Genomic DNA, 25,153 nt, shown 5'->3' with positions numbered 1-25,153 from the left:
TAAACTACATAAAAACAATATATAGTCCCCTATAAAATAAACTTAAAGTTCCTTACACTAGCTATATAAATAACACTATATAACTATAATCTTATAATTATTACAACTACTTACTCTACTAACTATAGCTACATAATTCTATATAGCTTAAGATTAATCTACTATATATCTAGATCTATTTAGCTTAGTTTTAAATTAATTTATTATATATTTAAACCTATTTAGCTTAGTTTAAAACTACTTTAATTTAATTTTAAATTAATTTAATATAGCCTAGAAAGAGCCTTATATAATATTATTTATAACTATATAAATATATATATAAGCACTATTAGTACTATAACCCCTACTTAATAACTTTACTCTTTTTATACTACTTTACCTAAATAGTTAAATTTATATAACCTTATATAATCTTAGTGGTATATTAAGAAGTTATAACTATTATAGTATGTTATTCTATTTAAATAAATACAGTAAGTTATATAAGAATATAATTATAATAAGGTATTATAAAAAGGGTACTTATATTCCACCTTTATTATAAGATTTACTTAGGTTTATATAGGACTAGCTTCTTAACTTAAATCCCTATATAAAATAATTTATTAAGGATATTTAAAAGTATAATAATATATTCTCCCTTATATCTATTTAGGCTAGAGATAGTATATATATATATAGTTATAAGCCTTAATACTATTAGATTTATAGTACACTCTATTATTATATTAATAATTTATAATTTAATATAGACCTAAATAATATAATTACCCACCTATAGGAGCCTTAGTTTACTTATCTTTACTTTTATAACCCTAATACCACTATAAACTTCTAGATATAATAATAAATAAACTTTAATATAGACTATATAATATAGATATTAAATTAATTCTACATATATAATAAATATATAAAGACTTATAAGACTATATAGAAGTAAATAGTTAAAGTTAATACTATATAAGATTATATAAAAAGATATTATATTCTATTAAACTTTAAGCTAGAGTTTATTATTAACTCTACTAATAATAGTTACTATATAAATCTCCTTATAATAGATAAAGTTATTAGAATTATACCTTATAGATGCAACGCTAACTGTTCCTAGTTTAATATTTATCTTATTAAGTGGAAGCTTACTAGCTTAAATATATATAGATTTAAATAAATTTATTTAAAACACCTAGCCTATTTCCCACTTAGGTATATCTTTATATTTCTAGATAGAGATAATAGATTTAATAAGGATATTATATTTATAAATAAACCTAGAAAGTAGTAAAGGCCTATACTATAAAAATAGGTTTATTACCACCTATTTATATATAATATCCCCTATATAGTACTATTTACTTATAGGCACCTATTTTAATAGTTTATTATAGATATATATATATTTATAAAATAAAATAGGCTTTATTATATTTAAATAAATTAGATAGAAATGCGTATAAATTTATATTAAAACCTATATAACTATATTACTATTAATAACTTTTATAATAATAAATTACTATATTATTCTATTATCTTCCTATATTAATAGTACCTATTATATAAAGTAGGTTTATTAAAACTTTATAGTAATTATATAAAACTATAGGGCCCTAACCTTCTTCCTTATAGTAACTATAAATTTAAAGTAGTTAAAGATTTAATCTTAGCTACTACCTAACTAAATACCTTTAAATTACCTAAATATTATTATTTATATATTCTACTAGAAGATAAAGGAGTTATTATATAATATTATATAGAACTTATATTTTAAAAGGTTATTATATACTACTAATTAATTAAGTATTAAAAGCATAGACTTTTATATATATATTATTTAATCTTTTAAAATATTTAAAATATTATTAAGTAATAATAGACCTTATATATATTAATAAATATATTAGTATAAAGCTTTCTACTTTAAAAATAGATCCTATAAGGTGACTTTATAAAATAATTAAAGCTTAAATAATATATAGGCTTTATAGCTAAAGGTTTTAAGATTCCCTTTATATAACTTTTATTATATTAAGTTGTATAAAAATATATTTAAAGAGGTACCCTAAGGATTAATTTATATAAATAGTTATTAACCTAAATAAATATTTAATATATTATAAGTATAAAATAATAGATATATTTAGGAAATAAGGTTATAACTTTAACTTTAATAATTAATAAGTAGTATTATATAACTTATATTTAATATAGAAATATAACTATTATATTAATATAAAGGTCTATAATATTATAAAGGTTATTAAATATATTTATAAATATATTTATAAAGGTAATAACTTAGTATCTATAAAGGTAATAATAAAGGTTATTATATAAAACGTTATAAACTTATATAATATTATATAGATTAATAAGATTAAAAATACTTTAAGGAGGTATATTAGTTTATATAAGGCTATTTAAAGAATATTTAAGTATAATACTTATAATCACTCTTTTATTATTATAAGGATATTAGTATATCTTTTAAGGTAGTATTTAATTATATATAAAATAATATTACTTTAAAGAAGCTTATATAGTACTTAAATAATTCTTATATAATATTAGATACCTAGTTTTAATATAATATAAAGCATTTTAATAATTATTATATATTATATTAAGACTTTCTAATTTATTTTATATAAATAAACTAAAAGATAAATAGTTATAAGTACTTTTAAAGGCTATATTAGCGGTCTTATAATATTATAGGTTATATTTACTTTATAAACCCTATAAAAGGTAAGAGGTTCTTTCTTAAACTTTTACTTAATTATATTTTAAGTATAAAGTTTTATAAGAACTTATATATCTATAATAAAGTACTTTATAAGATGTTTAAGGTGGCTTATATAGCTTGTGGCCTACTTTAAAATAATAAGTATTAAGTTATATACTTCTTTAAAGTGTCTATCTAGGCTAATAATGCTTAGTTATACTCTCTATTTATTAATAAGTTAATATTTAGTGAGGTTTACTGCCTAAAGGATCTTTAAATATAGTTTTATAAGAGTATATATAATGACCTACCTCTATATATAGCTATTTATAAAGGTATATTAGATTATATATAGTAACTTAAGATTAATTATAGTTTATATAAAATTAATTAGCTCTTATAGAACTATAGGAAGACTATTTACTACTTTAGTCTACCCTTATTAATATTTAACTAAAAGGAGCTAAGTAGGTATCTCCTATAATACTTAGCTATTAATTATACTTAGCTTTAATAAAATATAAATAAGTAATATATTAAGTTAAATATAAATTAGTATATTTATTTTAATACTATTATATAAATTATTATAAATATATTTACTTTTATATACTTCTTTTATAAAGTTTAATTAGTATAAGTAAAACCTTTTTATATAACTTTAATTAATTACTTTTAAGTTTAAGGAAGGTTATCCTCTATATAATATTTTCTAATATTACTATATTATTATTATTTATAAGTATAACCTTATATATTACCTTTAAAATCCTACTTAACCTTAATAAGTTTAGTATATATAATATAAGTTATAATATAAATTTAATTAAAGAGATATATAATATAGTATTAATAATATAAAATAAAGTGTTTATATAATATTATTATTACTTTAAGGCTATATATAAGATATTTATAAATATTTATAATATATTATATAATATAATACTATTTAAAGGAGTGCCTATTTTTATAAGTGAGGATTTTATATAAATCCCTTTAATTATACCTTAAAGGAAATAATATAATATTATTAATATAAATCTATACTTATTTTTATTTAGCCTTACTTTAAATACTTATATTTATATAAAAATATATATATTAATAGTATAAATATATAAAACTATATATTTATTAAGTAGCTATAGTTACTCTTATATAAGGTAGAGATATAAAGGGAAGTATATTTATTATCTAATATAACCTAGTATTTTAATATATCTTAGCTTATTAGTATTATATTTCTTAATTCAACTCTTTTAAATAAGGATAGTTAGTAATAGCTTTTTATAAATATAGCTATTTTTATTCCTTATAATATAACTATTATAAAGATAAATAAGCTAATATACTTTAAGATTTAAGGGCTTAAGAAGTAGTATTTAATATTTAATATTATTAAGGTTTTAAAAGGGGAGGAGGTAAATATATTACCCTTTAAATTTATTATCTCCCTTAATACACCTAGGTTATTACCTATAAAGCTTTATTTAAAGGTTGGAATATTAGTAATACTATTATATAATTTTATATTATAAGAAGGATATATAATAAAATATACCTATTTATTATAAAGCTAAAGATAAACTATATTTAAATATATATATTTAGTGGCCTTTTAATAAATAGTTTTAATTAATATTAAAGATTATATTAAAGTAAGGATAAGCTATTATAAATAGTTTTATATAAGTAATACCTTATAAAATATTACTTTATAATAACTATAAATAAGTTATAAAGATAGTTATTTAAGGCTATAAGTTTAAATTTAAAAATATTTATCTTTATATATAGTTAATTCTATATAGTTATATTTAAAGTTACTTTTATATAAGAACTTTATATATTATTATTATTTTATATAAATATAATAATTAATATTATATATTTAAAATTATTTATATAGCTTTTAATTTAATATTTATTTTATTATAATTATATATTTAATTTATTCTTTTATATACTTTACATTTTAAATATAATTATTTTTAATATAATATTTAATTAATAAATAATTAAAATATTATATTTTAAATTAATATTTATAATATAAGGTATAAGTTAATTATATAACCTCTATATAATATTATTTTATATAAGTTTTATAAGCTTTATATATTATAAATATAAAATATATAAAGTAAGTTTATATAAATATATTACTTAAAAACTATAACCTAAAAGTTTAATAAAGTCTTATATAAAATTATATAAACCTATATAAAGGTCTATTTATAGACTAACTAAGCTTAATAAAGCCCTTATTAACTTCTATACTACTATATATAAGAGAAATTTAAGAAAAGAAATTAAGAAGAGAATTTAAAAAGAGAATCTAAGAAGAGAAACTAAAAAGAAAAACTAAAAAAAAAGTTGTATACCCTTATATAAGTCTATATAATCTATATAATACTATATAAACCTATTTAACTTAAAAGTCCTTAGAATCTACCTATATATTACTACTATAAGTCTTTATTATCTAATAAGCCTAGAGGTATTCACTAGGATTTATTTCTAAAAGCTCCTACTTAATTTATATTAAACTAAAAGTATATTTATATATTATTAGTTTTATATAATATATAGTTATATAGATCTATATATATTTAGGATAGCTCCTTTTAAGCTTCTTTAAGAAATACTTAAGCTTAATGTTTAAAGTTAATTTCTTTAATTATTTATAAAAACGCTTCTATTTCTTAGTTAGAGTGTACTTAGGGCTGTTTATAACCTATAAAATACCCTTAGGGTCCTTCTTAATCTTTATAAGCTAGTATACACTCTTATATATACTTATAGCTATTTATATAATAAAGGATTAATAAAATATATAATTTTTAATCTTATTTTTAAACTAATAGTTTAAGTAACTATATATATATTAGTATAATATTATATAAAGAGTAGATATTTTTATATATATATAAAATAGCTACCCTTTTATATTTAACTTTAAAAGGATAATATAATCCTTAAAAATACTTTTACTACTTTTATAGTAGTTATATAAACTATTTTTAATATAAAATATATTAATATAATCCTATATAGTAGTATATAATTATATACTTATTTATATAAGTCTTTATAGAATTTAATAATTATATTAATAATAATTTCATAGTGTGAGTTTTTATATAAAATTAGAGTCTTTAGTTAGGCTTAATTTAATTATATATATTAAACTTTATATAGTTCTTACAAACCTATATATAATTAGTATATATATATATATATAACTTTATATATATTTAAATATATATAATTATTATTAAATATAACTATTTTTATTATATATTTAAATTTAAATATATATAAATAGTATAATATATAGTTAGTAACCTATATAACTTTATAAGTATTTATATAATACTATAAGAAAGAATATAACTACTTATAATTATACTTAAAGCTATAATAAATAAAATATTATTCTTTTCTATTATAGTAATATACTTACCCTTAAAAGTAGTAAACACTTATATAGCTAGTTTACTAAGCTAATTAACCTTATATAAAAATCTATTATTAGATTTAAACCTAGAATCCTACTTATTAAACTTAAAATCTACCTATATAAACTTATACTACTTAAGCTTACCCTTAAACTCCTTTAATTATAAAGTGTATATAGGGTTAATATTATTATCCTTATATAGGGAATAGTACACAATTTTAACTAGTTTGCATTAAGTTTATATAGTACCGTCTAAGCTACAAATCTATTTACCCTAAGCTATATAAACATATATAACATTGTGGGATCTAGGCTTTCTATATATAAATATACTTAGCTTCGTTAGAGCTATACACTGCTTTTTAAATATAATTGCCTTATTGATATATAGATCTAAAAAGTTGGTTATATAAGTCTTATTTAACTTTATATAAGTGGAAATAGACTTAGGCTTATAAGACTTTTAGCTAGGAGGGGTGTATAAGCTTAAGCGCTTAGATTTAACTACTATAATATCTTACTCATACTTATATAGTCTAATATAGGAAGAGCTAGCTATTTTTTAGGAGTTATATATAGTATTAATAATATATATAAGGTTAAAAGGATTTATAAACTTTTAAATAGTACTATTTAAGTATATATAAGAAGTGCTATCTTTATTAAATTTATATAGGTTCTTAATATAATTCTTTAATATTAAGTAATTATTATTAATTTAACTAACCTTATTATTTATATTATTAAACTTTATTTATATTTATATAAATATCCTATATCTCTATATATAAAGGGTTATAAAAGTTTTATATAAAATTTTATATATTCTTTAAAGTTAAGACTAAGGACTTATATAATTTTATATTAGTTTATATAATTAGTGCTAACTATAAATCTTTTATAAGTTTATTATTACCTTTTATAAGTTTATTATTATTCTATTTAAGTCTATTATTATCTTATATAAGTTTATTATTATTCTATATAAGTTTATACTCTACCTATAAATATATTTATAAGCTCCTTAGAGTTATATAAAGGTAAACTAAATAAAATAAAGACTAATTTATACTTATTAGGATTTATAATAGAGGTATAAATATTATTATAATTAAAATCCTTAACTTAATTTTATATAGTATTATATATACTTATATTAATAGTATCTACTTTATTATATTAGTTCTAAGCCTTTTAAATAATATATATTATTATACTATAAGGTAAGACCTCTCTATTATTAAGGTGGTTCTATATAGCTTTACCCTTCTTTTTATTATAAAAGGTAATCTTATAAAGAGCTATACTAACTTATATAGAGATATATAATCTTATAGTAAGTTATAATTTAATTTAAAAGTAAAGCTTAAAGTAGGGGGGGTTAAATATATTTATATAGATATAAGTTAGTATTATATATCGTTATATAATATAGCTAGCTATCTAGCCTTAATACTAAGTATAACTCTTTTAGAATTAAGTTAGAGTATAAAATTATATAAGCCTTAAGGTCTATATAGAGTTATATAGAGCTATATAGAGCTATATAGAGCTATATAAATAATATGTTTTATTAGGATAAAGGGGGATCTAGGGGTAAAAAAAAAAAAGAAAGGGAGAAACTTCTTAGCGCTTAGCTATAGAAGTTTTTTGTTTAAGAGTATAGCCCCACATTCTACTATCACCCTAACGCCACTACCTACTACTTCTAGCCTAGCCTATTATTTCCACCACCACCCTTCTTTTATACAGCCCCTTTATTTATATCTATACTTTTCCTCTTATATACTATAGCTGCGTAGCGGACATCCGACAAAGCTTGTATCTAATGCCAGTGTGTTCTTGTGCTTCCTTTGTTGACTCAATTCTATTTTATCAAAAAGTGAAATCAGTATCGTTGTGATCATCTTTCGCGCACTGAAGTTATTTATACACTTCTTTTTCAACGCCACGGCAAGACACATTGGCCGCATCATCAACTTGTTACGGACAACGCAGGGACGATTCTGATGAGTACCCTCACTGCCGTGGAGTCATCTCTCCTCCAGTCTTCGGTAGTAGACCTTTTTAAAATTGCCATGAATCTGGGTGATTCTTGAAGAGCAGCCAGGCACAAGGGCTCATGAATGCTCCACATTTCATCTCGTCCAACCCAAATAAGCAGTTCCTCCCTGAGAATGGAGTTTTTAAGTTATGTAAGCAAACTCGATCCACTCACATGAGGGTCTTTGCCAGGCATCCACTGGAAGATCGCTTCTGAGATGGCGTTATTCTACGACGCAAGGCAGACTCTACGCATTTCTGCAACTTTACCATCCAGATTGAGAATCTCCAAATGTCTCTGCCAGCGCCATCGTCAACAAATCCCCCCAATGACTGGGAGGACGACGATATGGAGTACACCACGGTCTCACCGCCAGCGTCCATCTACCGATGCTCCGTTGACGAGATACTGGACCAACCACACCAAGCAATGTTCCGCCGCGCCATCACAAATGTTCTTCGCACGAAAGCTGCGGAGTTCACACTGGCACAGATCATAGACGGACTGCCCTTGAAGAGAATCGCCAACTTGACTGTAGGCGGTCACTACCACAAATGTGTCATTGAGCACACAACACTATGCCCAGGCGCGTTGGACAGGGCAAGAGAACTCCGCGACGACTTCGATCCATGCACAGATCTCGACCTGCCCGTCGATGTTCTGAAGCGATACCAAAACATACCCGCGGGATCACGGGCATCGAAACTACCCTTCATTGAGCTCGTTGCCGTCGCCATCCACAGGATTGCGGGCCTCGCCCATGGACAGGGCAAGGTTCACAAGCTCCCAGTCGAGGAAGACCGCCTCTGCAATGACGGCTCCTCTGAGCCATATAGGAACTACTACCTGACGCCGTTCTGCCTAAAAGAGTACGCAAACCCAGAGTATCCAGACGGCGTGGCAGACATTGTCGGTTACTGGGCCGAGAACTGGATTTTCGGCGGTGTTGTCGTCTTCAGCCGGGGCGAAAGCGGAGCCGAGGTGGGTTCGTGCCATTCGAGCGCGCTTTTGTCATGCATCCACGTCTATGTCTGATAGCTAGCTAATCAATGAATCTCCGCGGTTCACGAAACAAAAGTGCAACGATGTATGGTTGCATTCATTCAGGGAGGGTGCCACCTACCGCAATGAGGTCAGGGCGCTGACAGAAGACCAACTGACGAGGCTGCTGAGCTTCCTGGAATCGGAGCCTGCTGGTAGTAGTGCCCAAGAGACTGCTGTCGAGAATGACTGTCCACTCCCAATCAAGCTTAGGTTTCACTACAAGCTACGAAGGGACGCTGATAACTGCATTCCCGAGCACAATATTTACCGGGACCGATGGGAGCGCAAGATGAGGTTCGAATCGCGAGATGACTGGGATTTTTCCCAGCGAGGGAACGACGTTGAGGGGTTCTGCGACCCGGATGATGAACTTTCGGATCTCTATTGATCTGAAGCCAACGATTCACCATCTAGTGCAGTGTAACTGGAATGTTTTTGAATGAGTGTGTGCTAGCAAAGATAGACTGAGAGCATCCCGAATTGGTATGGTGGGGGTAAATACCCACTGAAATTACATTGAATGGGTTGGTTTCGTTTCTACTCCCCGTACCTGTAGAGTGCATACGATACCTTCATACAGTGGTAAACGCTCAATGGCTGTGGCAGACGATTGGGGGACCAAATGGTCCATCGCTAGGTGGTCCGCCACTCCACGACGTACATAGAACCTTGTGATGGCCCTCCATAACCAAATAATCCAGCCAACTACTCAAATACCCCACCATCTAATGGGACCCTACAGTGACTCCTACAGTGCGCAGAGTTGTGAGAAACATAATGCCGACAAGAGTACAGAATGTATAGTCCATTTAGAATTCACGGCGACTATCAGTCAGAGCCCGAGTCGTACATACGATTCCATTCAGGCCGCTCGATTGGATCCACTTCAAATTCCCTACAGTCTGCCGACAAGCGGAAATACGAGTGATACGACGTATAGAACATCTTTCGCTCCCAAGGATCCCTGTAGATCTTATACTTTGGCATAGACAGTCTGTAGTCTCGACGTACGTTCTCCCTATTAGCGAGGATCGGGAACGGACAGCACAGAGATGCCGCCTCCCCAGGTTCAGATTCCAGGAATTGCGTCAGGGAGGCCACCTGATCCTCACGCAGCGCATAGATGTGAAGCGTGACACGGCGCCGGTGGCTGTGGAACCAGACGCCGTCTTGCTGCTGAAAAGTTAGAGTTTGCATGCAAAGTAGACTCGGAGGTAGCGGGAACCAAGCAACAGACCTCTTTCCCTGATTTCCCTCGTCCAAAGAGGACGACGCCGCCGAAGATCCTATCCTCCGCCCAGTATGCGGCAACGTCGGCGACTCCGTGAGGATACTGCTTGGGGTCATCAAAATTGTACCACAGAGAGAAGGGTGTAGCCATCTTATGCCGCCTCGGGCTCCCTACTAGCAGGGGTTCAGCATCGTAATTGTCGTCACTGAGCCACTCCTCGGGCTTGTGAAAGCCATCATCAACTTGTGTAAAGACCTCCACGGCAAGCGCATGTACAGCCACGGCAATGAGTTCAATCAGGGGCAATTTGGATGCCTTGGATCCGACAGGCACAGATTGATATCGATTGAGAGCCTTACAATCATTGTCATGTACGATTAGCTTAGGGTTTGGCCTCTTCATAGAATTATAACGCTCACATCTGATCTGATCTCCATAGCCAGTAGGTCCAATTTCTGGCGAAGGGCTCTGGCCTGATCCATGGCTCCAGGGCACAACTCTCTATGCTTGTACACAGCGTCCTCTATTTTATGCTTGTGCCTCGATGTGTTATCAGCGACCTCCCAGAGTGGAAGCCCATCGACAAGCTGGGCGATCGTGAGCTCAGCCAAGTCCGTGGCGAGCACGTTGGTCATGGCCCGCTGGAAGGCGGCTTGATGCGTATCGTCAAGGAGATCGGCCACAGTGCTTTTATCGATACTAGCAGGTGGGGGCGTGGTGGTCCATGGGTCATGTTTCCAGCGGAACGTTGGTGACTCGAGGGAGGAAGCCATCTTGGTTTTGACGATGAGTGACTCGGATTGGCTGGATGCAAGTGAGGGTGCTGATGTGCGCTCGCCGGCAAGTGCCACTTTCTCTGATGAATGAAAGAAAGATACATAGATCGGAAGAATCCCAAGCCAGGTAGAGTTCCCAGCGTTTCAACGCAAGTTTACATCTGGGCCGACGCTGTACCAGGTCCTAAGGACACGTGCTCCAGGCAGACATACCTAGGTACATTTCTAGGCAGGCCCCACAACATGGTCCCCACCAACACCAACATCTTTGTGGCTTTAAGTTGTGTGAATGACACCTAGCAACATACAACTGCCGGACATTGAACCATACAGCAAAACAACCCAGCTTGCAATCATCACATATTCACTTTAAGCACATAGCAGACATAGAACTATCAGAATATTTCTAAATTCACATTATAGATATAATACTCTCCTAACCTCCATCCATCAACCCAACAGAGGCCACACTCAACAGACAGTCCAAAATCACAAAATAAACATCATATTCTCACATGGCAAGACGCAAGCAACAGTGGTATTTTGTGCAAATAAGGTATATAAAAAAGACCCAGCGTAGAAAAAATGAGTCATACAAAGCAAAAGACAGACAGGCAGACAGACAGACACACAGAGTCCAAGATCCCCAGACCTCCAGACCAAAAAGGAAACAAAAAGAGACTTGATATCATCCCATCGATGCATTGCATTAATTACATCACAAAAGCCCACTAAACTCCCATGGGTATGCAAAAAGAATATCTAAAGAAAAAAAAAAAGAATCCCTAAAAGTCCAGGCTCATACCAGAAAATGTAAAAAAAAAAGAACAAGATAACTCAAGAGACTAAGAGACAATAAACAACCCTAGTAAACAAAAAGGATGAGGCCGTAAGAGCAACATGCAAATATGCGAGAAACGAACACTCCTCCTCTCCCTCCCCCTTCTTCTTTCATCTTCTTCCCCCCTCAACCCACACATCATCATCATCATCACCATCATAAATCACATGGCATGAAACCCCCCCATCAGCCCCGGATCAGCACCCTGGGCCTGCGCAGTCGGCACGCCGTACCCAGGCGTCATAGGGCTGACATTACTGGCGTTCTGCCCGGCGGCCAACCGGCCCCCGCCCCCGCCGCCACGGTGGTGCCGCGCCCCCATCCCCTGCGACTTGTACAGCATCGCCCGCTCGACGGGCGTGAGCGGCGACACCATGTCGTCCATCTCGGCCGCCTCGATGGCCGCAAAGTCCATCACGTCCGTGCCGCCGCTGCCCGACGAGGACGATGCCCCAACCCCCACCGCCGCCTCGGGCTCGACGATCGTCGGGGAGTCTTGCATGTGATGGTGCTGCGGCTGATGGTGCTGCGGGGGGTACGGGAACGACCCCGGCATCGGCGGCTCGTCCCTCTTTGTGGTGCTCGGCTGCAGAGGCGAGTGGATCATGGTGATGGGCCGGGACGACGGCTGCCGCGGCGTCTCGGGCGAGTCGTCAAACTCCTCGTACGAGTCGTACTGAGTATCATGCGGCTCCTCCAATTTCTGCTCGTGCGCTTCTCCCGCCTCCTCGTCGTCTGTCTCCTCGTCCTCTTCCATGTAGAACGTCTCTCTGTACGGGCTTGCCTTGCTGGACTGCTGCGACTGGCGGTGGGCATCAGGCGAGGGTGGCGGCTGCTCGAGCTGCACAGGCTGTGGTGGCTGCAGACCCGTGCTGTACAGATATTTCAGGTTCTGGGCCTGGTGCGGCCGGAGAGTGCTTTCCTCCTCAGCCTCGGCGTCCTGGTGGTCGTCGATGTGTTCGTCCACGTCCTCTGCGCTCGAGCCCTCTGTCATCGACCCACAGGACCCCGCCCTTGAGAGCTGCCCATCCTGTTGCGCCCCTTGGCTCTTTTGGCTGTTTTGGCTGTTCCTAGCTGGCTTGCTCTCCTTGATTGTCTCTCCGCTTTCGTCGCTTTGCGGTTCGGCTGCCTCGGCACTGAGGTCCGGCGAAGTCCCTACGCTCGTCTGACCCAGGCTCAAATCCGGGCTGTCACGGGCACTTCCATCCATAGAGAAGGCGTCCTCTGTGACGGGTGTGAACGGAGGGAACGGTGGCAACTGTGGCGCCATGCTCTGAACCCTCAGCCATGGCGAGACGGGTGGTAGCGGCACGTCTTTGCTCATGTCGCTACCTGACGAGGTTGATCTACCATTGGATTTGAGGTTCGGCCGAGCGTCTTGAGGGATTGGTGGCGGAGGCGGCGGTGATCGCAGGGCGGTGTTGGACCGTGAGAGAATGTTGTCTTTGCTGTTCTCTCGGCTGTGTCCACCCGCACTTCCGGGCCTCAGAGTACTTGCCATCCGTCGTAGACTCGATCCCAGCCCAAGGTTGGTCTTCTTCCGGGTCGCTGAAAAGCCCGCTTGCACCAGTGGCGGGCTGGTAATCATGTTGTTTCCAAGGACCGGAGACTCGGGCTGGCTAGATTTGAGACTCTTGTTCGACCGCTTCAGACGCAGCGCATGCACAGCCGAGCCAGGGAGTTCGCTCGGGTGCGACGATCCGGGGCTCGTAATGCTCATGGGAGGTGTGTTGCTGACGCTGGTCGGTGCTGTGACCACACTACCACTGCTGCTCCCCCCTGCCGTGCTGACAGCATCGGTAAGCGCGGTGGTGTGGGTAGTGTTGCTGGCGTTGCTGTCGCTCCGCTTATGTTGGCGCTGGACGGGCTGGACAGGTTGAGACCCTCGTTGAGAAATAGGCGGATGTACAGCTGGGTGGCTCGGGAAGATCGAGTGTGATTTCGTTGCAGGAGATGCGGTGGAGGAGCTTGTCGCAGCTGTGTTTGTCGTCGAGTCACTTCGAGTCCTGCTGTGTCCTAGTTTTGACGGCTCGAAAGTGCCGACTGTGCCCGCACGGTTGAGCTGTCCTGGTCCGAGGCTACTGTTGCTGGTGCTCTTCCGCACAGTCCCGGCCACGTTGGCCACGTTGGTCAGGCTGTTGCTCTTCCTGACCGCGTGCTGCAGGCTGTTGGTTCTCGAGGCGCTTCTCAAGCTGCCAGACCTGTCGCGGGCTTCGCCGCCAAAGACCTTGCGGACGACCAGCTCGAACTGATTTAGCATGGTGGGGTGGTTCACAATTTCTTGCATGGTGACGTGAAACCCATCCAAATTGCCGCCAAATACGTTCGTGGTCAGATCGCCAACCAAGCGCTCGGGGATCGTCTCGGTCAGGAAGTCGGCCAGCTGCGCGGCAGGTATCAGTGAGCCCCACAGATCGTAGAACGCTGCGGATGTGACATGCTCCTCCGGCACACCGAGAGTTCGAGGATCAAGTGTGCTGCGCCAGGCTTCTTCGATGGTTGATTGGATCGTCTGGGTCTGGTCCGGAGACATTTTGCCCTCGAGCTGGGCGAAATTGAGACCGGAGGATCCTCCTCCACCGAAGGGGTTCGAGAACTGGACTCCGTGGCCAAAAGTAGCAGACGTAGGGCTGTTCGCGAAAACGGGCAGCGGGAGCGGGATCTGCTTCGTCAAAGTCGAGTATTGGGCCGCAGTCGGCACCACAGACTGCATGATGCTGAAGCCCGTCAACATGCCAACGAAGCCACATACCTTATTCAGGACCTCCTGCGCGAGCGTGGCAGGGACACACTGCTCTGGGAAAGACACCGTCACCTCGAGCTCCTCCTCTTCCTCCCCCCAGCTTGTCGCACCTGGCAGCCTCCCGCTCGTCCCGCCACCGGCTGCTCCTGCACCAGCCTTCTTCTTGATAACCACACTCTTGACAAAGAAGTCCGGCACATCGATAACTTCACTTTCAATCACACTGACTCTGCACAGCGCTGCACCAAGTCTGAAACTCTTCGTCCGTCCATCACCGACAAACACCGTCTCGGGGTCCGTCCGGTGCTGTACCACCGTGCTCAGCCGCGTCCAGTATGGCCATGGCGTGCATTTCTCGATCACATCCAACATGCCGAGATTCTCGTATGGCACGCCGGAAGATCTCTGCTCAGCAATGCACTTCAGCAGGTTCAGTGGACTGGTGCGCGCATCGGCAAACTTTACGCGCACGGGCAGGATGGTAGAGGTGGGACCGAGAACACCGCCACGGTTGACGCTTGACGGGCCGAGATGATGCTGAAGACGCGAGTGGCAACCCTCCACGACCTCTCCGAAGACGACATCGGGTGTGCCCGAAATGCTAGCAAGGACCATTCCCCAGGCGGCTTTTAGTACTGTGTCAAAGCCGATGCCAAGGCCACCCATAGCAGTGGAGCTGACAGGGACGGTCTCTCGCAGGGTGCGGACACCACTGCTCAACCTTGGCGGTTTAGGATGCCGGATCACAGAGGTTGGCTGCACGCCTTCCAACAATCCGCGCCAGTACCTCTCCGCCTCTCCACCAACGTTGGCAAGTGCTGCCTCGCGGACGAAATCGGCGAATCCCGGTCGGCGGGGTGGGTTCTGGCCTCCATCATACAGCTTCTTGAGGTCTTTGACGAGCAGCCCAATAGACACGTCGTCGTATTGCGCTCTTGACAGTCTCAGCACGAGAGTGCTTGTCTTACCAGCATCTAGGAACATGAACTTGGTGATCGGCCTTGAGAAAAGGTCTAGCTGGTTTCTGCTCTGCAACTTTTCGCGATCACGTTTGATCTCCTTGTCGACCGCAGCGTTGAGGCGCCAGCTCTGTACCCGAGGGATGCTCTTGAAATCAACGCTGTGGTGTTTCAGGACAGCCTGGTACAGCTTTCTTGTCTGGCCCTCGACATGAGGGACAAAGGCAGTTCGGAGGATCGGGTGCACGGAGGCTAGGATCTGGCAAACCTCTTCGATGCGGCGTGCTGACACAGAGGTAGTTGAGCTGGCGGCTGTGAAGTGGAATACAAAATAGTTGATGCTTGCCGGGCCCTGTCCTTGCGAGATTGACGATGAACGTTGAGGGCCCTGGGTGAGCATGGCAGTTTCGATGTGGCGGATCTGTGTTGATGTCGCTTCAGCCACGTCTCTAATCAGGCCGGGTTCGATTCCAAGCTTTGGTGCGAGAGTGCTCTCAATAAAGCTCTTCTCGATGACCTGAGGAGCTGCGGCCGTCGCCGCGCTTGAGTCGCTTGTTTCGTCGTATTCTGTCTCGGCGACCGCTTCGGGAGCCTGTTCAATGGATGAGTTGTCCTCCACAGAAACGTTAACATCTCCAGCAGCGAGTTCATAGCGATTGCCGGCTCTACAAATTTCAGCCAGCGGGATATCACTCAGGAGATCCGAGATGAATACTGGAACTCCTTCTCTCCTGCACTGCACTACAACCTCGGCGGCTGAGACCTCATCGCCACCTGACTTGATGAAACCGTTCGCGGTGTCAATTGCACTTTGCTCAACGCCGAGGACCCTGGCCCAGATGGCCCTGACCTTGTCCGCGAGCTCATTCAGCGGCAGTGTCTTCAGCGCGTTGACACTCTCGACTTGCTTCGCATTCTCCTCCTTCCCGAGCTCCAGTAGTTGGTCCCGGGAGAGGCCTTTGATGACCTTCTGTAGCTTGCGGCGGTTGACCTTGAGGGAATAAGTTGTCGGCAGGTGTCGGACAGGGATGAAGATCTTCGGGATCATGAAGTCAGGTACCACCCCGGACATGGCCTTTTCGACCAGGTTCCTGGAGACAAAGACACGGTGCTTGATCTCAGGTGTGAGGTTGGAAAGGTCCAGGCTGTGCTGGCCAAGCGATGCGGCGGCATCACTTCCCAGTTCCAGGAATGCCGCCAAGGTCGGGGATCTGCTTCGATCGCCCTTGAAAGCGAGCGCCTCAACCATCACATCGACTCCTGGTCCCAGTGCCCGACGGATTTGCTGTTCAAGATCGGCAAGATTCACCACGCGCCCATTGATCTCAAGGTCATCGCGCTTAGACGAGACGTACTCCATCAGTCCGCCTTCAATGTAGCGAACACTGTGACCAGTCTTGTAGTAGCGCTTCTTGCTCTCTTTCTGCTCGTCTGATGCCACAACGTCATCAAGGCTTCGATGACGGCTGTGACCTTGCGCATTTGCGGCAGAGAAAGGGCTCCGACTCTCGGGTGACACCGGCGTCTCTGCCACGTCCCTTGAATCTTCGTGGTCGCCGCTCAGGTAAGATCGTCGGAAAGTCCTGCCCAGCGTCGGACCTTCGATGACCATCTCTCCAACAGCACCGACAGGCATGAGGTTTCTGTGATCCTCGCCGGAGACAATCCATGCAGATCCAGCGATCGGACGTCCAATGGCTTTCAAGTGGTGCGGCCCATGAATTTCCAGGAAGGAAATACCTAGAGGGCAGACATCTGGCGCACCATAAGCCATGACGACCCTCTTCCTACCGCGCCACGGGGCATAGGTGTCCTCGTCGAGCCCACGTGTGCGGAAGCAGACCGTCTTCAGGGACGGTAAGAGGTCCACGTTGAGCTTTCGGGCGAGCAAAGGCGTCATGTAACTCCATGTCGCGCTGAATCTGGACACACAGCCGGTGTAGTCGTTGTACCTGTCTTTCGATGTCGGAATGCAGATGGTACCGCCGCTGACAAGTGTAGTGAAGATCTCAGCCAGAGAAACGTCGACATTAAAGCTGGACAGCTGGAGTACACGTGTCGTGTTGTTGATTCCTGCTGCAGGGCCCTGCCCGATGAATGCGGTTGACAACGAGGCGTGCGTGAAGCTGATACCGCGGACTGATCGGGAGGATGTTGCTGTGAAGTAGACACAAGCCACGTCCTCGGGCTTGCTGGGCGGGAGCAGTTGCCCAGGCACGGGTGCTTCCTTCTCGAGGCGCTTCATTAGGGCATCATCAAGGCGAACCACACGGTCAAACAGGGGCACTGGTTCCGTAAAGTTGTCCAGGGCCTCAGCAGCTGATGCGCACGCAACCGCAACGCGGCTGCTTGAACCTAGCTGCTCGGAAATCTTCGCAACAAAGCCCATTTCATCCGCATCGACGGGCACGAAAGCAGCACCGACCTTGAGAATAGCAAGAAGTGCTATAGGGGCCCATTTGGATTTGTCAAGGATGACTGGGACGGCTGCCTTGGAGTTACCTTTGGGGAGCACGCCGGCCTCAAGGAGCACGTGAGCCAGCCTGTGGGAGAGAACTTCGACCTGGAGGTAAGTGAGGTCGCCGTCATGGGCACAGATGGCCTTTGAATCGGGCCGAGTGATACTCTGCGCGAATACCAACTCATGCAGTAGCGTTCTCTGCTGGTTCTGGTAGTCCTTGTCAGCCGGGGTAGTCCAGTTGACGATCTGTGCGTAATCGCGGTCGGAAAACAGGTCAAGGGATCCGATGTGCGCAGATGGCACTGTGCACTTGATGATGGCGCTGACAGCTCTGCCGAACGTGTTCGCGATGTTATGTGCCTGTGTCTCAGACAGGATGGAGTGCCCAACATCAATGACCAGTCTGCCTGTGGCATTGCTAAACCGCGTGTTGATTGTCAAGTCGTAGTCACTCGTTTCGTGGTTCAGTACGTTTCTTAGCTCGAAGTTGGTCCGAGACCCGGGGCGACTGTTCAGGTCCGACGGCTCCTCGGTGAAAGACAAGACGGAATTAAACAGCTGAAAGTCAGCAGCAACTCCCTTCTTCCCGACGGCGAGTGCGTGCCGGACTTCGGCCATGGTGATGTGCTGATGTGGCAAGGCGGCGTTGTACACGTCCTCAATCTGCTTCAAGACAATGGCGAGAGGCTTGAAGGGCGACAGGTCGAAAGCTACAGCGATAGTGTTCGCAAAGCATCCCACGGCGGCCCTCATTCCCTCCAGAGTGGCTGATCGTCCAGGGGCCCTGTAGCCAAAGCAAACAGAGCTGTTGCCTGTGACGGTCCGCAGTACCAAGCCCCAAGCCAGCCTCAAAATCGCACCTGTCGTCGTCTTGTTTGCCCTCCCGAACTCCGCAACTTTGAAGAAGGGTACATCGCTGATTTCCACGTGCGCGTTGTCATAACGCCGAGAGGCTGCTGAGTCCTTGCTTTCGCCGCCATAATAGAAGTCCAACCGCGGGAAAAGGCACGGCTGGGTAATGCTAGCCAAAGTATCCCGCCACCAGCCAATGCTCCTGTCCCGGTCCAAGCCGCGGAGAATATCAAGATAGCCCGCATATGAAAATATCGAGGCGTCGCCACTTGTGACTGGTAATGCTCGGCCTGTAGCGTAACCCTTTCTCAAGTCAGCAATGAGAGTGTTCACACTCATCATATCGCAGAGCGCCGCAGAGACATCTAGCTTGATGACGGTCTTCATGGGCGAATGGCACACTGTCAATCGGTGCCGTGGTATGTTCTTCAGTGCCGGGAACGCTGTCAATGGAGGAAGGTTGTTCAGAGTGTCGACCGGGTCTTCGCTGGGTGTCGCATCGAGGAATAGCATGTTAGGGCTCGATCGCCGCAGTACCACAGCGTTGTAGAGCCCTTTCTCGGCGACACTATCAATGAAGACGGTTCGGAGCGCAGAATACCGGGCGACGACTTGACTCCACGCGGCACAGATCCGCTCGAGGTCAACTGGCGCGCCATCTGAACTTGCAAATTCGTACATCGTATGAATGTGGCAAGCGTTCCCGTTTCCGCTACTGCTGGAACTAGGTATGTAGCCGTAAGCATCATTGTTGCCATAATCTGAGGCTTGGAGGCGCATTTGACGGTCCTGTGACACAAGGACACTCTGCTGCACCGGTGTGAGTGGGAAGACAGCCTCGATGTCCTTGACACTGCTCAACCCGAGATCTGCAACGATCACTCGGTTCAACCGGTCCAAGCCCTCATAGCTGACGCCCGTTGCCCACAACTGCGGAATGTCGGCTAGTGTGAGCTCCGGCTCGTGGAAGCGAAGACGGCCAATTGCCTCGAGGAGGAGGTGCTCATAATTGCTGATCCATGAGGTGATCTTGTCAGAATGGCGCGAGTTTCGGTTGTACAGGAATTTGATCTTGGCAGAACCCTGGTCAATCGTTGTGTTGACCTCAAAGAGCGCGATTCGTCCAACTGCGGGGCCAATATCGGATGTCCGCGAGTCGAGGGTGCGTCCCGGGAGTATCATCTGCTCGAGTACACCATCGCCGTTGAGCGGGTCCTTTCCCAGGTCCTGTAGGCTGCCTGCATAGCTGAACAGAATCTCAATGGGCCAATCACGCGTTGCAATTTGCATGAAATTCGGAGACGACGGCCGGTTGCCATCAGGTCCGCTGGGTGATTCGCTATCGCCGGGGAAGAATTTGCTGGCAAAGTAATGAGCGCCCTTGTGAGGAACCGCTCTCCTCGTGTCCTTCATACGCCGTAGGATGTCGATGAAATCGCTGGCCGGAGTGATGTGCTGATTTAGAGGGCAGAGTGTTGTGAACCACCCGACTGTCTCGGTGATGTCAAGGTCATTACTCCAAAGGTCACGTCCATGTTCTTGATTCCAGACATCTGGCACACTCCTGTCAGGGAATGTTTGCGCAAAAGAGAGCATCAGAGCAGCGATATAGATGTCCACTGGATCCGTCTGCAAGACTTGGCAGCATGTCGTCTCCAAGATGGACGTTAGCTCCGCAGTGAGCGAGAAACTGGCCTCGTTGGCATCGCCGTAAGTATTCGGCGAATCAGACAGACCCCAATAATTCAAATCTCCCGGGCAAATCTCGAAAGGCAACCCGCCAGAGGGCACTTGTGCGTCGAGCTTCTGCAATTCTGTCCACTTCTGGAAGGGCATCGACCTCTGAGACAGTAGGCTGCCGCTTTGGAGGAGCTCGTCCAAATCCCGGATGATCAGCCGCCACGATACCAGGTCGACAACGAGATGATGTGCAGCAAGGTACACCATCTGGTGCCCGTCTGCCGTTGAGAAATGCGCTACAGCAAAGACGGGTCCATCTTCAATATCGAGAGATGTCTGAACCTGGTAAACCGCGGACTCGAGCTGTTCGTTCGTGCTGACAGTGTAGTGCGTAAAGGCGTATGAGCTGTCGATCTCGGGTAATATTCTCTGGATCCACTCGTTCCGAACATGGGAAAACCTTGCTCTCAGCATGGAGTGATGACCGACGACTGCATCGGTAGCGGCCGAGATATCCTGCACGGAGAAACACTTGGCAACGCGCAGTAGAAGAGATTGGTTGAAACGGTAGCTCCCATCGGCGGCAGCACGACTGGCCGAATCGCCGCCCATGGCGGTGTTGAAATACAGCTTCTGCATCGGAGAGAGCTCGAAGTAGTGGTATGGCGAGCTATCCTCACCATCGACGGCGATCTTCTCCTCCTCCTCGGCGGCCCACTTGTGCGCCAGCCCGCCTCTCTGGGTTGCCAGGTTGGCGAGGTGAGCCAGCGTGTTATTCGACTGCAGGATCTCGTGGCTCTCTAGGAATATCGATTCCACCCTGGCGTTTGTGACGAGGGCCATAGCAGTTACCTCGTCACCTCCAAATTGCGAAAAGGTGAAGTTCATGCCGACCTGGTCTGGTGGCACCTGCAGGACCCTTGCGACCAGCTTCTGTATGCTCTTCTCCATCTCGGTTGCCGGTGGCTGCAGGGGCTGATCAGTGCACAGGCTCATGACCTTCTCGTAGACGTCTTGATTCGCATTCTGCACCCATGTGCGAAGTTTCCTCCGGTCAATCTCGTCAGAGTCTGGCAAGGAGGGGAGGTCATCCAGTGGCACCCAGACCTCCGGTATGACCTTGGGTTCGACGGTTGGCTGTGATATAAGATTGTGTTTGATAGTGGCTATCTGGGATCCGGCAAAGAACATCTGCGAGGGTGACACAAGCTCGATCTTGGGGGAGTCCGGTTCCCGGGGTGGGATACTGCTAAGTGTCAGACAGGCGACAAGCTTCTCATCAAAGAGCCCAGCGCGTGGCTTCAGGACGACTACTTTTGATACGGCACTTTCTGAGCCCAGGAAAAGCTCGACCTCGCTTGGCTTGTCAAGGGTGGTTAAGGGCGTCGCAGATGCGCCGCTCTGGTTCCGCGAGTGTCCTTGAGGCTCTTGCCTCTTGGGTCGTAGTCGGGTCGAATCCATGCGGCTGGCTCGGTGTATCCGCTCCGGGGCGATCATGACCGATGCTGAGCGGACGTCAACCGCAGCACCTGGGCTGTCGTCTTCTTCTTCTTCTGAGGAAGAGTCCTGGTCCTGGTCGTTGTCGTCGTCGGCCTGAACAAGTGAGCCCTTCAGGGAATGTGCAGAGTACGGTATCACGCGGGTTTCCACATCAGCAAGTGTCTTGGAGCCAGCTATCACTTTGGTCTGGATGGTCACGTTTTCCTCCGCGAAAGCTTTGACGAAGGGCGTGCCCCCATTTGTCGCAGCTGACTCTTCATCCCCATTGCGACCAGGCATGAAGGACTCGCGCAGCTTGTCCGGAGATAATGAAAGGGAGCTGGCAACGGAGTTTAGGATGCGGTCCTCCAGGGTGCGGGGCCGCGACTGCTGCTGCTGCTGCTGCTGACTGTTGTCGTCGGCGGTGGCGGCGGCGACGACTTGCTGTTCGTGCGGTCTGACAGGCAAGGCTGTGGTGTCGATCCGGGGTAGAGAGCTCCGCTTGGCCCTTGACCGGTCGTCTGCCATAACGAATATGAACGGCGCTGTCGAATTCGGGCGAGGGTGGTGTTGAGGTGGAGGAATGCCGTGCACGAGGGTATAGGGTACAGGGGTGTGCAGGGAGGGGTACGTGCGATGCCCACGGCGAGACGGCGAGCAGTACTCGCGTGTCAGCGCAGGCGAGGTGATGCGAATTTAGGGTATGCAACGCGAGGACTGCTGGCCTTGTATTGACTGGCAGGTCATGGCAAGACAGAGCGGCGCAGACAAGCAAAAACGGACAGGCTGGGTATCTCTGGTATAGTACAGCGGCCTCGGGCGCAGAATGAAAATGACGGAAAGGAGACGGCCGGCTATCAGTTTGATAGGGCCAACATGAGTGATAGGGAAAAGGCGTCAGTGGGCACGTCAGGCGGGCAGTAAGGGGAGAAGCAGAGCAGAGTCGCTCGCAGTCGGAAGAATGGGAGGAAGGTTGGGAGTGGGAGAGAGAGGGAAAAAGTCTAATGCAGGATGTCAGCAAGATTGGGTTTGGTGGTAGGTTGGCGAGAGAAAGTGACAAGAAGGCTGACAAGGGACTGACAGCTGATGAGAGAGAGGCCCGGCCGGAAGGGGAAGGGCAGAGCAGGAGGATTTCCAGGGACCAGTTTGGAGAAGGAGAGGCGGCAGGCGGCGCAGGAATACAGCAGAGGTGAGAAAGGATCCGTCTTAGGGTGTCGATGTGGGTTGGGTGGTGGAAGTGGATCCCGAGGTGTCAATGTCACTCGAGTGGTGTGCGGGAGGTGATACAAGACCAGGCACCATGTAATCCGGGCTGGCCATGTGTGTGTTATGTACGTATGTATGTACACCCAGCGGCGGAAGTGTGCTTGCTGAGCTGGGCGGGGTGGCTGCTCTGCCTCACGGGGGTGTCTCTCAATTTCTCAAGATGACATGACGCCCAGTAGACACGAAGAACGAGCTGTGCTGCGCTGTGCTGTGCTGAGCTGAGCTGCTTGCAGAACGATGCAGTGCAGGACACACACACACACACACACACGCAACCCACGCAACCCACGCAGACACAGACGCATTGTATCGAGTACGCTGCACCCATCTGCAGCCCGCAGTCTCCACCTGCACAAGGCGGTTCCTGTGTGGGGAGCGAGCCAGAATTTTTGTGGAATTCTGCGCTCTGCCGAGCAGTTGGTGCCGCGCCCCTGCACCAACAATAGCATCTGCTGGTGGCGGCTACGTCGTGGCAGCGTGGTAGAGCTGGCCGGACAAAGACGACTGTCCTCGAGGTCAATCGCAGCGGGCCGTTGAGGGACCGACCGCGGGAGCTGTGGTGCGGGCTTCGCAGGGATACCCGGGCATGGGGTCGCGTCGGGCTGGTTAGCAGGCACCAGGGTGGCAGAGCTGGTGGGTAGCACTGGTGGGTACGGACATGGAGTAGCGAGCGAGACGAGGTTGCCTTGCCTGCTCAGGCGCGTGGGCTCTGATGATGCGTTCAATACTCGGTGGTAGCAGGTCTATTCTATTGCTGACGCCGATGCCACCGGTGCAGCTCCTCCTGATGCCACTGCCGGGTGTGGTCCAGGGGCATTAGAAGAAAGTCCCAGTAAGACGGAGGAGGCTCAACGCTGAATGGGCCTGAGCATGCACGTAAGACCGGAATTCCACCGCCTTCGCGAAGACTTTTGTCCATGGCATATGCGTGGCGCCGTGATGGAACAAAGTCCACGACCTGGGCCTTGGACCCCAGACCAAGCCGCTGCTGTGACCACCCAAACCCCCAAGCTCAAGCACGACATGCGCACACAGGGACCAGAACAAGTCTGATGTGATGATCCGCGTGTGCTTGGTGGCGTGAACTGGTGAGGATGGATGGATGTGGCACAGGATGTGGCTGTCCCGACGGGAAGACGGGCTCGAGCCTGGTAGGAGGAGTTGGACTCAATCAGTCAGTCAGAAGCGGGATCGAGGCCGAGCTCACCTCAGCCTCGATTGTGCGACGACTTGCCAGGGACGACGATGGCTGTGTGCACTCTAAACAGCAATCCGTCCGTCTGTCTGTCCGTCTTGTTGACCCATCGAAGCAGCAGCAGATGACAGCCGTGGCAGTGAGGCAGCATTGCATCTCACCCAGGCGGGCCATCGGACCCTGTCTGTCTGCTGCAGACAATCTCTCCCCCATGCCAGCCGATGCAGACATGCAGGCGTGCGTGTCGAAGGACGTGGCAATCGGGTTGGGGGCGGAGAAGGTGGGCGAATGGCGGCCGATTCCACGGCCCTGCAGGCTGCTCATCATCACTGAAGAACATGTCAGTCAGCCCTGGGCCGCGTCCGGGGCCGGCTACCGCGTA

General features: G+C 43.8%; 3 protein-coding genes across 3 annotated transcripts; 1 reads left to right on the top strand and 2 right to left on the bottom strand.

The window, feature by feature from the left end:
* Positions 1-8,535: 8,535 nt before the first annotated feature.
* Positions 8,536-9,676, top strand: KVR01_006312 (uncharacterized protein; the record flags this gene model as incomplete). Its single annotated transcript, XM_044789382.1, has 2 exons — positions 8,536-9,225; positions 9,287-9,676. 2 exons carry the CDS (start codon positions 8,536-8,538, stop codon positions 9,674-9,676), a joined length of 1,080 nt encoding a protein of 359 aa, XP_044645115.1.
* A 440-nt stretch (positions 9,677-10,116) lies between these two features.
* KVR01_006097 (uncharacterized protein) lies at positions 10,117-11,393 on the bottom strand (the record flags this gene model as incomplete). The annotated part of the gene is made up of 4 exons (XM_044790561.1): positions 10,939-11,393; positions 10,763-10,873; positions 10,526-10,669; positions 10,117-10,461 (listed from the first exon to the last, which is right to left on the bottom strand). Exons 1-4 carry the CDS (start codon positions 11,290-11,292, stop codon positions 10,117-10,119), a joined length of 954 nt encoding a protein of 317 aa, XP_044644900.1. The 5' UTR covers positions 11,293-11,393.
* Positions 11,394-11,723: 330 nt separating this feature from the next.
* KVR01_006063 (uncharacterized protein) lies at positions 11,724-23,600 on the bottom strand. Its single transcript, XM_044786638.1, has 2 exons — positions 23,392-23,600; positions 11,724-23,311 (listed from the first exon to the last, which is right to left on the bottom strand). The coding sequence occupies exon 2, from the start codon at positions 22,836-22,838 to the stop codon at positions 12,300-12,302; it is 10,539 nt and encodes a 3,512-aa protein (XP_044644866.1). The 5' UTR covers positions 22,839-23,311; positions 23,392-23,600; the 3' UTR covers positions 11,724-12,299.
* Between the last annotated feature and the right edge of the window lie 1,553 nt (positions 23,601-25,153).

The sequence above is a fragment of the Diaporthe batatas genome (assembly GCF_019321695.1).
Source record: "Diaporthe batatas strain CRI 302-4 chromosome Unknown Contig00006, whole genome shotgun sequence".
Lineage (NCBI taxonomy): Eukaryota > Fungi > Ascomycota > Sordariomycetes > Diaporthales > Diaporthaceae > Diaporthe > Diaporthe batatas.
This window is presented reverse-complemented; position numbering and strand designations above follow the sequence as displayed.